Raw genomic sequence first — 12,448 nt, forward strand, 5'->3', positions numbered from 1 at the left:
CAGATTCCTTAACCAACCGAGGATTCTCCCTTCAATCACACAGGACACATTTATAACCTATTGTTTGGCACCTTGGTGAAAGCTTTTTGAAAAATAATCAAGATATACAATGTGTACAGGACTAACTGCAGGATAACAAAGATAGAATACCCCAGCAAAATATACAGGCAGCCTGAACAATTAGGCAACAGATTGGCTTTACAAACTTGATTACATTTAACTGCAACCAAGCAGCTTTCACCTCAAAAATGTTTCCATTCAGAGCCCCTCCGAACTCTCCAAAAGAAAATCCAAAAGAATTGTCATCAGACTGCGAGTTCCACATTAAGAGATATCCTCTGAACAAATTTTTGAAGTGATTTTACCTCCCAAATATTGAATTTAATAATTTATGCAGTTACCTTTTCTTAGGTAATTGTTTAACAGATAATCAAATCTATGTGTATTTACTGCATTCTCTGATGACCTTTCTCTTAACAAAACTATGTCAAATGGTTGAATCTACTTGCAAACTCCAAAGGCAACACTCTGCTCCTTTCAGTTATTACTAATCAGCGTTGGGAGTTGACCTGATACTATCATGAAGCCAGAGTTAATTATTTTGGATAACTGAATTCAGTACTGATGGAGACAATATTGACACCTGAGTAATTGCTGGGGAGCTGGAATTGTCCAGTGCTCCTAAAATGTACCTGAAGATTGGAGCTAATTTGTGGCCAAATGTTGGAGGATGTTGTTGGAACTAAAAAGTAAAAAGTCTTGCATTTATATAGCGCCTTTCACAACAACATCCCAAAGTGCTTTACAGCCAATTAAGTAGTTTTGAAGTGTAGTCACTGTTGTAATGCAGGAATTACAATAGCTAATGTCCACAGTCAGCTTCCACAAACAGCACTGTGATAATTATCACTTTAAAAAAAGTTAATCGAGGGATAAATATTGGCCAGGACACTGGGGATAACTCCCCTACTCTTCTTCATAATAGTGCCTTGTGATCTTTTACATCCATTCAAGGGGGCAACACTCCTCAGTACTGCACTGGAGTGTCAGCCTAGATTTCTGCACTCAAGTAGTGCAGTGGGACTTGAACCCACAACCTTCTGACTCACTGAGCCACAGCTAATACTAGCTAGGCACAAAACTAACACACTCATCCTAGCTCTAATAACAGATAATGAATAAATTTCTTTTGGCAAGAAGGAGGGATCATCTACAGATGAAGAAATGTTCTCCATTACATCCAAGTTGGGAGACCAGTGCAGTAAGAACTAAATTCAGCGACAGCAACTAGGACCCAAGTATGGCATTCAAGTAATTCTACCTATTATTTTTAAAAACTGGCTTTTCTTGTTGGAAGGTGTGGTAGTGGTGTGAAAGTGTTCAAAGAATATGGCAATCTCTATTATTGAGATGTGTTTTCACCAATAAGCATTCTAGGAAATAAAAACATTTATTGTAATCTAGTGCCATACAAGGAGGCTAGGATTCAGAATTTCAAATACTGCAATATAGTTGAATGATTAGGACAGAAAAGAGCAATCTGACTTAATTCACCAGCATTTTCACTGTCCAAAGATAGCTTGTGTCAACTGTAAAACGCAAGAGACTACATTTTAATACATACACCACACTAAAATGCTCACATAATGTCTAAGTGACCATGTTTCACCCTTCCTTCTTTCATTTGAGACCTTCATAAGATTTCAGGTCTCCCAGCTGAAGGAATATGGAGGACAGTGCATCTCTGTTAAAACTTCCTATAAAACACTGCAACACACAAATGCAAGGCAGAAAAGTAGACACATTCTTGGAGTAGTCATTACAAACATTGATGTGAAGCACTGTCATTTACATCTCAGTGAACTTTCATAAGGCTCAAGTAATCCACCTAAAAGCATTACCAGTACAAAAAACCCCAGAAAAAAAAATCATAACTGGCTTACATGACTGTATCCAGTTAGTTTACACAAATGTAACATTTATAGAATATACATATATAAAACCTAAATTTTAATAAATTACATAAGTCAACTTTCCAAAGGTCAAGACATTTTTCAACTCTACACTTCATAAACAAGAATTAATATATTTGCTTTAAGAAACATAGCTTAGTGTGACTTGTGTACAAAGTTATGTAAACAAACATACATGCAACAAAATGAAAAAGATATAAATAATAAACTGAAGCACAAATTAAAAAAGGTAATGCTATTCCAATTCATATTTCAAGACAGAGTTCCTAATGAGCACATCATTCTGGTCACCAACTATACTATATACATCAATATAAAATGAAGACTACAAGTTTTGCACTTTAAAAGTCTCTGTTTATAATATATGGCTAAAACAATATGGAAAAAATTCAGGGTTTTGCACATTAAAAACATGCCTTGTGGCTTGTTTATGCAGTTTTTAAAGATTGCTATAGTAAGTTATGATTGCACAATTAAGAATGGCAGAGGATGCAAAGCTTGTAAGACTTTGGATGAATACAGAAAATTCAACAAGTATCATATTACTACTGCCATTAAGTATGGCTATTCGTTATACTGTGCCACATATTTAGTCACTTTTATTGGGTAAACATACACTTCAACTTGTATATTACGTTAGGATTTAAAATCAACTCATTTAAAACTCAATATTAGTATTTCACACTAACTGCTTCAGCTTTCGGTAGAAAGCTAGGGTAGTTTCAGAAATATGAAAGTTGTAACTTTATGTTGCTATAGCTACCTAGAAGAACTTGAACTTCACTTCAAGGTGCATCTTCACAGTCAAAAGGTTTGTATTCCAGATTGCATTTATGGCACTGTTTTCTCAATTTAGAAAAATAAAACATTTCAAAATTGTATGAAAAAGTAACTTGATCGATTAACATTTCAAGAGTTCAGGTAATTGGCCTTTAAACAAAATGGGCTTCTCTGTATTCAAAGTCTGGTGGAATGCGTTTTGATCGCAGTCTTTGAAATGTCAGTTTAGGTTCTCCTTGGGCTTCTTTGGCTGTACTTGGTGAATTCTCCATTTCCTTAGCTACACCATTTTCATTATCCTCTACAGAATTAAATGTTCCATTGCCACCTTGTACCGAATCAGAGCAATCAGTTAATGCTGCGATAGGTTTGGGTAAAGAGTCTCCAGTATGCTTGATTGTATTAGAGGGAGGTTTGTAAAAAGTGCCAGGTGGAGGCTGCAAGGTTCTTGGAGGACGAAATACATAAAGGGAGGGAGATGCTAATGAGTTTCCATCAGTCTTTGTGGTCCTTATTGGTTTAACTGTCACCGTATATGGCTTATTAGGAAGTAAACTACTTGCAAAGCTATTGCCAGCACTATTGGCTAGGGGTGGTGAGAAAGAATTGTCATTGGTTTTGTTTTCTGGAGCAACATTTGCCATAATCATAGCTGTTTTTTGAGTTATATCGTAACATTTATACTGTCTGTCCCAAGTTCTACGTAATGACTGGCTATCATAGTATGAATGTCTGCAGCATGCAGGTGTACGTGATGAAATTTTCATCTCTGGTACTTCTTCAATAATAGGACTCCTTTCATTGTTTGTATTGCTGGATCCTTTTGAATTTTTGTCATTCAGGGAGTAAGAAATCCTGGTTTCAGAAACAGGTAAGCTTGCAGGTCTGGGAATAACTGGTTTCAACCTGGGTGGTCGCATATTAACTTTAACAAGCTGTTGACTAGTTTTGTCAATTAATGTCGACTTGCTGGTCTTGTGCACATCTGATGCTGGTGGATTTTGTAGGCCTTTCAGCAATTCAACAGGTTTTTCTACATTGACACACACATCTGGACCTGAAAAGTTATATAATTAATACTGTTATAAGTACTCAAAGTAGTGATTTAATAAAAGCTCAAGCTAAATAAATATTTGCATGATTTTAATGATTAACAATCATGAATCAGAGTCTACATTTTTTGATGACAAGCAAAGCATTGCTTCCTCATTACTGCATTAGGAGTGTCAAAATGTACTCAAATCTCAAGTGAGAACCTCTGATTGATGTGAGAATGCTACTGAGTCAAGGCCAACACTTATTTAGTGTATGGCTTACTTTCATGAAGTATTGCATCATAATTGTGAAACAATCTTATTGCAAACATGGTAGTAATATTACTGTGGCCTCATGCCACTGTCCCCTACTTAAAATCTTTTCTATCATCAAATTAATTTGAAAAAAAGTGGTTTTCTTTTACTCGACTCTTGAAATCTCAAAAACAATCACGATGTTTATAAATATATATTCTAGCTACAAACCGGATTCATTGTCTTTTCTGTTCCATTTGCGATCCTTCCCCCCATTTAGGGTCTTATTGGAAGATGCCATTTCTGAAGATCCTCTTTCACTTCCTGACAACCCAAAATCCTGTCAACATAAAGTATATTATTGTTACATTTGTAAGTTAGGGCAGTACTAATGCATTAAATAAAAGCATTGCATCTCCATTTCACGTCAATTTCATACAAAAAGTCAAGTTGTTATGGAAAATTTTTGAAACATTGAGGTATCACAGTGCTTACTATAGTATCCTGTACAACACTCAGGGATTTATGCAAATGCTTTTTTAATCTTATTCAAGCTTTAAAGACGGCTGTATATTAATAGAGTGCAGTTAACTGCACATGTGGAGTACTCATATAGCTAATGATATACATTACTTCTGGTGACCCATATTTTCATGGATTGTGCATGCTGCGGTCAAGTTTCACAGCTCCCATTTAGCAATGGGAATTGTTTTTCCAACTTGATTAGAAATCAGTGGCAGGACAAAGAGTAATTAAGGAAGATCGTTGTCCTCACTTGCCTCCACAGCTTCATTTCACCGTACTTGACCGATTTTCTCCAGCTTTACGTCTATCACGTACTCGACATTAATTCAGTTACAGATTATTCCACATTTTCTGTTTTAGTCATGGCAGTTACTCTGTTGATTTTGCCACCTCCATTCGAGCTTTTAAATAGTTTCTCTCCCTCTTGGCTTGCTCTTCAATATTGCTTTTGTCAATTCTCTTTCTTCCTGTTCATTCATCACCCCCAGCCCCATCTTAAGTGCTCTGAATTATATTTTAAAATATATTTGAAGTATTATAGGCAGAGGAAAAAGGCAAATTCTCAGAAGTACAACTTTCTTTCTTTAGCTGTAATTGGAGAGCCTGGATGAGTAGCCGGTGAGTTATTTTTCTGTCCAGATCAGGGTTAACCCCTTTTTCTGTTAATTTTAGCTAGTCATTTTAATAAATAGATGCATGACAGGGCACCTCAGTCCCTTCGAATGCACATCCTGTGCCATTTAGGAACTTCAAGACTCTTCTTGTGTCTTGGTCTATCACATGCACAGGAAGTATTATCAGCCGGCAGAGCTCAAGCTCTGGGCTTTGGAGCTTCAGCAGCAGCTGACACCACTGCAGTGCATCTGCGAGGCTGAGAGCTACATGGATAGCACGTTTCTGGAGGTGGCCACCTTGCAGCTCAAGTGTGTGTGGGCAGAGAGGGAATAGAGAACAGCCAGACAGACCAGGAGGACCAGTCAGGTAGTGCAGGAGTCCCCCAAGTAGATCTTTCTTTTTGATATTGCGTTTTGAATAGCAGCGAGGGAGATGGTTCCTCTGGATATACAGCCAAAGCCGTCCACAGCACAATCGGTGGCTCAGCTGTTTGGGGGGGGCGAGGGGGTAGGTAGGTGGGTGCTGGCACGGGAAGCAGATGGAGAAGATATGTCAGAAAGGCAGTAGTGTTACAGGATTCAATATTCAGGAGAACAAACGTGTTTCTGCAGTTGCAGACATGACTCCAGGATGATATATTGCCTCCCTGGTGCTAGGGTCAAGGTCATTATCCATATTAGTCCTAATGATATAGGTAGAAAGAGGGATCAGGTCCTGCAGGCAGATCTTAGGGACCTAGGAAAGAAATTAAAAAGTAGGATCTCAAAGGTTAGTAATTTCTGGATTACTCCTGATTCTACATGTTAATGAGTACAGAAATAGGTGGATAATGCAGATGCCTGCATGGCAGAGAGATGGTGCAAGAAGGAGGGCTTCAGATTTTGAGATTCCTGTATTGAAACTGGTTCTGGGGGAGATTGGATCTGTAACAAGGCAGACGAGTTGCACCCCAACAGGGCTGGGACCAATATCATGACAGGGAGATTTGCTTATGAGTTGGGAAGTGTTTAAACTCAAGTGGTAGGGTATGGGAACTTGAACATAGATTCAGAAGAGAAGCAAAGCTGGAAATGGAAGGCAGGAAATGAGTGAGTGAGTATGGAGGGCAGAGAAAGTAAGGGTTAAAATAAAAAGGAGTTGTTCAGGTGATTAGTTTTATTTACTTCAATACAAAGTGTCTAGTGAATAAGGTAGATGAGCTGAGGGCACAGATAGACACTTCGAAGTCTGATATCATAACTATTTCTGAAGTATGGCTAAAAGGACACAAATGGTAGCTCAAAATTCCATGTTACAGGGTTTTCAGATGGGATAGAGAAGGAAATAAAAGAGGGGTTTGGGGGGGTGGAGGAAAGTGTCATAATATTGGTAAAAGAAACAATTAATAAAAGCCGCCGCGAGGAGTGATGTGCTAGAAGGATCATCAAATGACATAATTTGATGAGTTGAACAGAGAAACAAAAAAGGGGCAATCACAGTGCTGCGAGTATACTCTAGACTCTCCCACCCCCCAAAACTGTCAAGAGGGAGATAGAAGAGCAAATATGTAAGAATATTGCTGAGAAGTGCAGTAATAGTAAGGGATTTCATAACCCTAACATTAAATGTGATAAAAATCAGTGTAAAAGGTAGAGGGCACAGAATTCTTAATATGCGTTCAGGAGAATTTTTCTTTGCAAGTAGATAGCCAGGAATGGAGAATTTTAGTTAAGAAGAAAGATTGGATAGTCTGGAGTTGTTTTCTTTAGAACAGAGGAGGCTGAGGGGAGATTTAATTGAGATGTACAAAGTCAGGATAGGCCTTGATAGAGTGGAAGGACTTATTTCCCTTAGCAGAGAGAGTTGAATAACCATTGGGCACAGATTTAAGTAACTGGTAGAAGGATTAGAGGGGAGTTGATGAGAAACTTTTTCCACCCACAGGGTGATGGGGGTCTGAAACTCACTGCCTGAAAAAGTGTGGTAGAGGCGGAAACCCTCATTGCATTTTTAAAAAAAACACTTGGATATGCACATGAAGTGCTGTAACCTATAGGGCTACGGATCAAGAGCTGGAAAGTGGGATTAATCTGGATGGTTCTTTTCAGGCTGGCATGGACATGATGTGCCAAATGGCCCCCTACTACACCATAAATTTTTTATGTTTCACTTGCAATTATTTTTCTAGTACTAACTAGCACTTACCTCTTTGTTAGTTATTAGATGATTTTTTTTTTGTGTGAAACCTTCCTCCTGTGATAAAGACATAATCTTGTCTTTTTCATCAATTAATACATTTTCAGTTTCTGATACCAATGATGGAATCAGTGAAGAAATAAATATTTTGCCATAGTAGGTTATGAATAGCTCCACCATTTGAGCCTGATATGGATAATCAACAAGAGAAGATAATGATGCAGTAGCATCTGTCTGCCTTGGTCGTAGGAGAGTGGGCCCAAAGATAATTCCAAGGTTGCTGGCTGACATTTTATTTTCTTCTTCCTTCTCTGCCACCCTATTGAGGAAAAATGTAAATGTACAATATTTAAACCATGCAGCTGGCTGTTTATCCATTCTACAGTTAACAAAAAGAGAGATTCACTTTTGTTAACTCTGCTTACAAACTATCCTTGATACACCACAGGATTGTCTTAGTTGCTCAACTCTTTTTTTTGTAAGGGATGGGAATTTCAGAATGATAGAAAATCAGACAGTTAGTTTAATCTAGTAACTATATCTTTAAGGTAAACTCACAGCTCTTTTCAGCCAATTAAATATTTAAAACTTCAGTATGCAAATACAATTTAAAAAATGTTAAGAGCAGATTTGATATAGGTTTTGAAAGAGTAAATGAGGAAAAATTGATTCCAGTGGCAGAAGGGACAGTAACCAGAGGACACAGATTTAAGGTAATTGACAAAAGAACTAGAGGTGATACAAGGGAAACAAATTCGGCAAGTTGTCATGATCTGGAATGCACTGCCCGAAAGGGTGGTGAAAGCAGATTCAACTGTAACTTTCATAAGGGAATTGGGTAAATACTTGAAAAAGAAAAAAAAATCCTGGGCTATGGGGAAAGAGCAGACGAGTGAGATTATTTGCATAGCTTTTGAAGAGCTGGCACAGGCATGATGGGCTAAATGGCCTCATCTGCTATATCATTCTATTACCAAAAAATGCCTATCAAAGAACTATTGACAGAGGATAATTTACAATCAAATTAAATTAAATTCAAGCCCCTCCTCATTTACTTATATTAGTTATATTGGAAAAAAAAACCCAGCAGGAAATATTCTAATAATGACGACAGAATGGTTGGCAAGAGAAGTTGATGAGGTGGACAACCAATAAGTAAGATCTTAATAAACAGAAGACCAGCACTGCTAGGAATGTAATTCATCTTTATTCTTTCATTCACCATATACTATACCAACCGAGGAAGAATAAAGAGGCCCCCTCTTGGATGACAGAAAACCTCTGCCATGGTCAGTTTCAATTGATAGGCCTGAAAAATATTTTTGAGATGTACGGATTAATTTATGTCACTATTCTGCCTACTGAAATTAGACCAAGGGGTTATGTTCAGCCTGGTGAACGTCCCTTAAATCAGCCTGAAAATTCCCTGCCTGACGAACTGTAGAAACGGACGATCCAACCCACCAACTATTTTGCCACACTTTGTTTGAAATGGCATCAGCTGTCGTTTAAGACCATACAACATGACATTGACAATATTTTAAAATATTGGCTGAAATTTTTCCTTGGCGGGCGGCAGCCATCCATCGACCGAAAAGTCGGTGGTGATCCTGCCCCCGCTGGGCCTGGAGATCCAGTCCGGATTTTATGGTTCCCAGGCCCTTAATTGGGCTTAGGCAGGACTTCCACCAAATTGAGGCAGGAAGCCCTGCCTAATGGAGCTGCCAGCCATTTAGTGGGCTGGCAACTCTTAGTCGCAGCAGCGCCACTGGGAGCAGTGGCCACTGCTGGGACTGCAATCCAGCTTCCCCAAGAAGAGGAAGGATGGGCCCAATTCGAAGGAGAGTTTTTGGGGCCTCGCCAGGGGTGATCGGTTGGGCCCCGGCAAGACAAGGGGGTGGGGGGGTCGATTGGGGGGGACAGCGGGCGTGCTGTGCTTTGGGGTTGGCCCTCCGTCAGGCGGCTTTTCTCAGGCCTGGGCCGCCCAACCGGCCAAGGGTAAAATCCCTGTGGCGGCGGGCAAAGGCCCTTAAACGGCCGTTAATTAGCCACTTAAGGGCCTTGATTGGCCTGGGGCAGGCTGGCAATTTCTCGCCACTGCCGCCCAGCGTAAAATGGCAGCGGAGGCGGGAGCAGGTCGGGAAGGGGGTCCCCCCCAACCTAGCCTCCCATTCTGTTTTATGCAACCCCCCGCCCCCATGCCGTTCTTTGGGGGGTGGGGCGTAAAATTCCGATCATTGTCAATCTATGTAAAAAAAAAAGAGCTCAGCTTGTATCGATAGAGTGGAAATTACTGCAATTCCAACAAATGAGGCAGAAAATATAAATGAACGTATAACAATGTAATGAAAAAGATAAAAATCCAAAAGCATCAATAAAAAAAACTTGGAAGTTTCAAGTGCTTTTAATTTCTGCATACCAAATAGGATTAATTTGATTGAACACCACAGCTTGTAATTTATTTTTGGCAGAAAAAATCATCAAGCAGGGTCTCCAGAGCTAAGCTATTTAAAAATTAGATCACGGAGGTCAAACACATTAAAAGTCAAAGTTACAATTTGATATGGATTCAAGGTAGCAATGAGGGCCCGTTCTGTTCAGATACCAATTGCCAGCTCTGGTTGCATTGCAGGAAAAAAAAGCCACCAGAAATCTTTGAAGGAGATTCCTCCAAAAAGAAAAAAAGTGGCCATGAAATTAACTCTCAGGCCTGTAGTAACAAGATAATCACTAATATTGGTTCATCAGGAGGCTTTCAACAGTTGCTGCTAGCACAGAAACTGAAATATCCCGCAAAATTGAAAATGCATAAATAGATGTCAGGGAGTCCTTCCACAGTCACAAGTAATTAAGATGTTCAAATGACTTCTGGAACTAAGGTGGAATCTGGGTTGCATAGCAGCTACCTATGACTAGCACTAATGCTGAGCAAACTGGAACAGGAAAATGAGAGATGTTGATTCTACCTTGAACCTGTAATGTAGTTAGCCTCAGATGGAAAAAATTACAAGTCCCATGCTGCTCACCTCCGGATTGGGACCATTTTCAGCAAGAGATGTTCTCTCCAAGCAGTGAGAAAAATCATAGGGTACCGGCACTCCTAAAAAGCTCCTTGCAGCTGATTACAAAAGGCACAAGTGAAAGGTAGATGTAGACTACACACAAATCGATCGGGATTTTACGTCAGGGCAGAGGACCCGCCCACCGGCTTAAATCATGCATGAGCCCGCTTCCGTCAGGCCTGGGAGCCACGCAGAAATTTTACGGGCCCTGGCCCTTAATTGGCCTTGGTTGGACTTCTCCCCCTTTGAGGCAGGAAGTCCGGCCTCCAGGAGGTGCCAGCCAATCAGGTGGCCACTGCTGGAACTATGGCCAGCTTCAGGAGGATTGTGGATGCCGGTGCCGAAAAAGTAAGTGGGGTCTTGGGCCTCACCAGGGAAAATCGGCTGGGTCCTGGTGAAGGGGGATTGGGGGTCAATCAGGAGAGCGGTGGGAGGTGCATGAGCTGCTGGGGGGGGGGAAACCTCCTCCACACACCTGCAAGGAGGCTGCCTGGTATTGCTGGGTGGCCTCCACAGCGGGCAAAGCGCCTGCCTGCCGCTGGTAATATATTTATATATTATTGTATACGGCAATTAATTGGCCACTTCAGGGCCTCAATTGGCCTGGGTCGGGTGGGCCATTTGTCACCTCTCCCACTGCTCATAAAATTGCAGTAAGGGCGGGAAGGCAACGGGAGCGGCACCCACACCCCCACCCCCCGCTCCTGCGGGTGGTGTAAAATTCCGGCCATCAACTCACAGCAAGATTTTTAAAGCCAGATGTATGAATGTAAATGAGAGACATGATTGGGGGGGTGGGAGAGGGAGAAGAGGAAGGGGAGGAACAGCAATGATTAAAAAGATCTCGACAATATAACAAATTGTAAAATGTCCAAATAGTTTTAGTCTTATATACCTGTGAAGATGGCTTATGAGGTACTGCAAAGTGTTGTAATTGGTTGGCGGTAGCTGCCGGAGTAGATCTTTGACCTTAAAAAGGATTCTCTTCATTCCTATGTTGGTTGACCATTTTGTGTGATCTGTCAGGCTGTTTGGTTTCTCATCATTTTCATTACTAATATTATGGCTTTCCTTGGCTAAGCCAATAAATTCATTGTAAAGGCGGAATGATATCAATGGCTCTGGGAGCTATTGGACAACAAACAGGTGATTACATTCCAAAAAGAAGGATTAGATTATAAATGAATGCTTTGCAGAGTCTTATCCTACATGGGTTTACCTGACGGAGGAACAGTTTTAGCACATTGCTGATATCATGAGCATATAAATCGGAGAGTTCCACTAAATCCTTCCCATTTTCGAAAGCTTGGCACAGCTTTTCAACTCGTGACTTTGCTCCATTCACCCGATAAATACCCTTGAACAGATAACAATCCCTTAGCAAATGAATTAACATTTTTCTTCATTAGTTTCATGCATGTAGGAAGTATAACTGAAGTAGACTATGGGTATTGCATTAGATAATGCAAATTTAATAAGATTGGTGTGAAGGCCAATCCTCGAGAAGCAGGTTCTGCCATAAGTGCCGCATGTGAAACTGCCAAGTGATGCTGTGAGTTGTTGTTTTTGACGTTGGCACCTGTTGCCAAGCTGCTGTAGCAACAGGTTGTTGTGGTAGTGCACACCAGTCCACAGGATGTGTCGCAGTTTCCCTCTTTCACCAGGTGTGATAGCTAACATTTAGGGCCTTCATGTCACGCTTGGAAGCATCCTTGATGGGGAGCTTTGGGTGCCTCGCTGGCCCCGGCTACCTCACCATACAGAAGTTCCTTGAGTATGCGATTGTCTTCTATCCAGTGGACGTGTCCAACTCACCGAAGCCAACACTAATCTCTTGGGGAGATAGTAGCACAGTGGTAATGTTACTGGGCGGCACAGTGGTTAGCACCGCAGCCTCACAGCTCCAGGGACCCAGGTTCGATTCTGGGTACTGCCTGTGCGGAGTTTGTAAGTTCTCCCTGTGACCGCGTGGGTTTCCGCCAGGTGCTCCGGTTTCCTCCCAAAGCCAAAGACTTGCAGGTTTATAGGT

General features: G+C 40.7%; 1 protein-coding gene across 5 annotated transcripts in view; it reads right to left on the minus strand.

Moving 5' to 3' along the window:
- Window positions 1–1,431: 1,431 nt before the first annotated feature.
- Window positions 1,432–12,448, minus strand: part of LOC137372706 (rho GTPase-activating protein 29-like) — a 122,169-nt gene continuing 111,152 nt past the window's right edge. For all 5 annotated transcript variants that reach the window (XM_068036823.1, XM_068036825.1, XM_068036821.1 and 2 more), the window contains 5 exons: window positions 11,639–11,776; window positions 11,315–11,547; window positions 7,367–7,676; window positions 4,274–4,382; window positions 1,432–3,810 (listed from right to left, as the gene is read on the minus strand). In XM_068036823.1, coding sequence (XP_067892924.1) covers window positions 2,906–3,810; window positions 4,274–4,382; window positions 7,367–7,676; window positions 11,315–11,547; window positions 11,639–11,776 — 1,695 coding nt within the window. In that variant the 3' untranslated portion in view covers window positions 1,432–2,905. The remainder of the gene's footprint in view (window positions 3,811–4,273; window positions 4,383–7,366; window positions 7,677–11,314; window positions 11,548–11,638; window positions 11,777–12,448) is intronic.

The sequence above is a fragment of the Heterodontus francisci genome, chromosome 8 (genome assembly GCF_036365525.1).
Source record: "Heterodontus francisci isolate sHetFra1 chromosome 8, sHetFra1.hap1, whole genome shotgun sequence".
In the NCBI taxonomy this organism is placed as follows: domain Eukaryota; kingdom Metazoa; phylum Chordata; class Chondrichthyes; order Heterodontiformes; family Heterodontidae; genus Heterodontus; species Heterodontus francisci.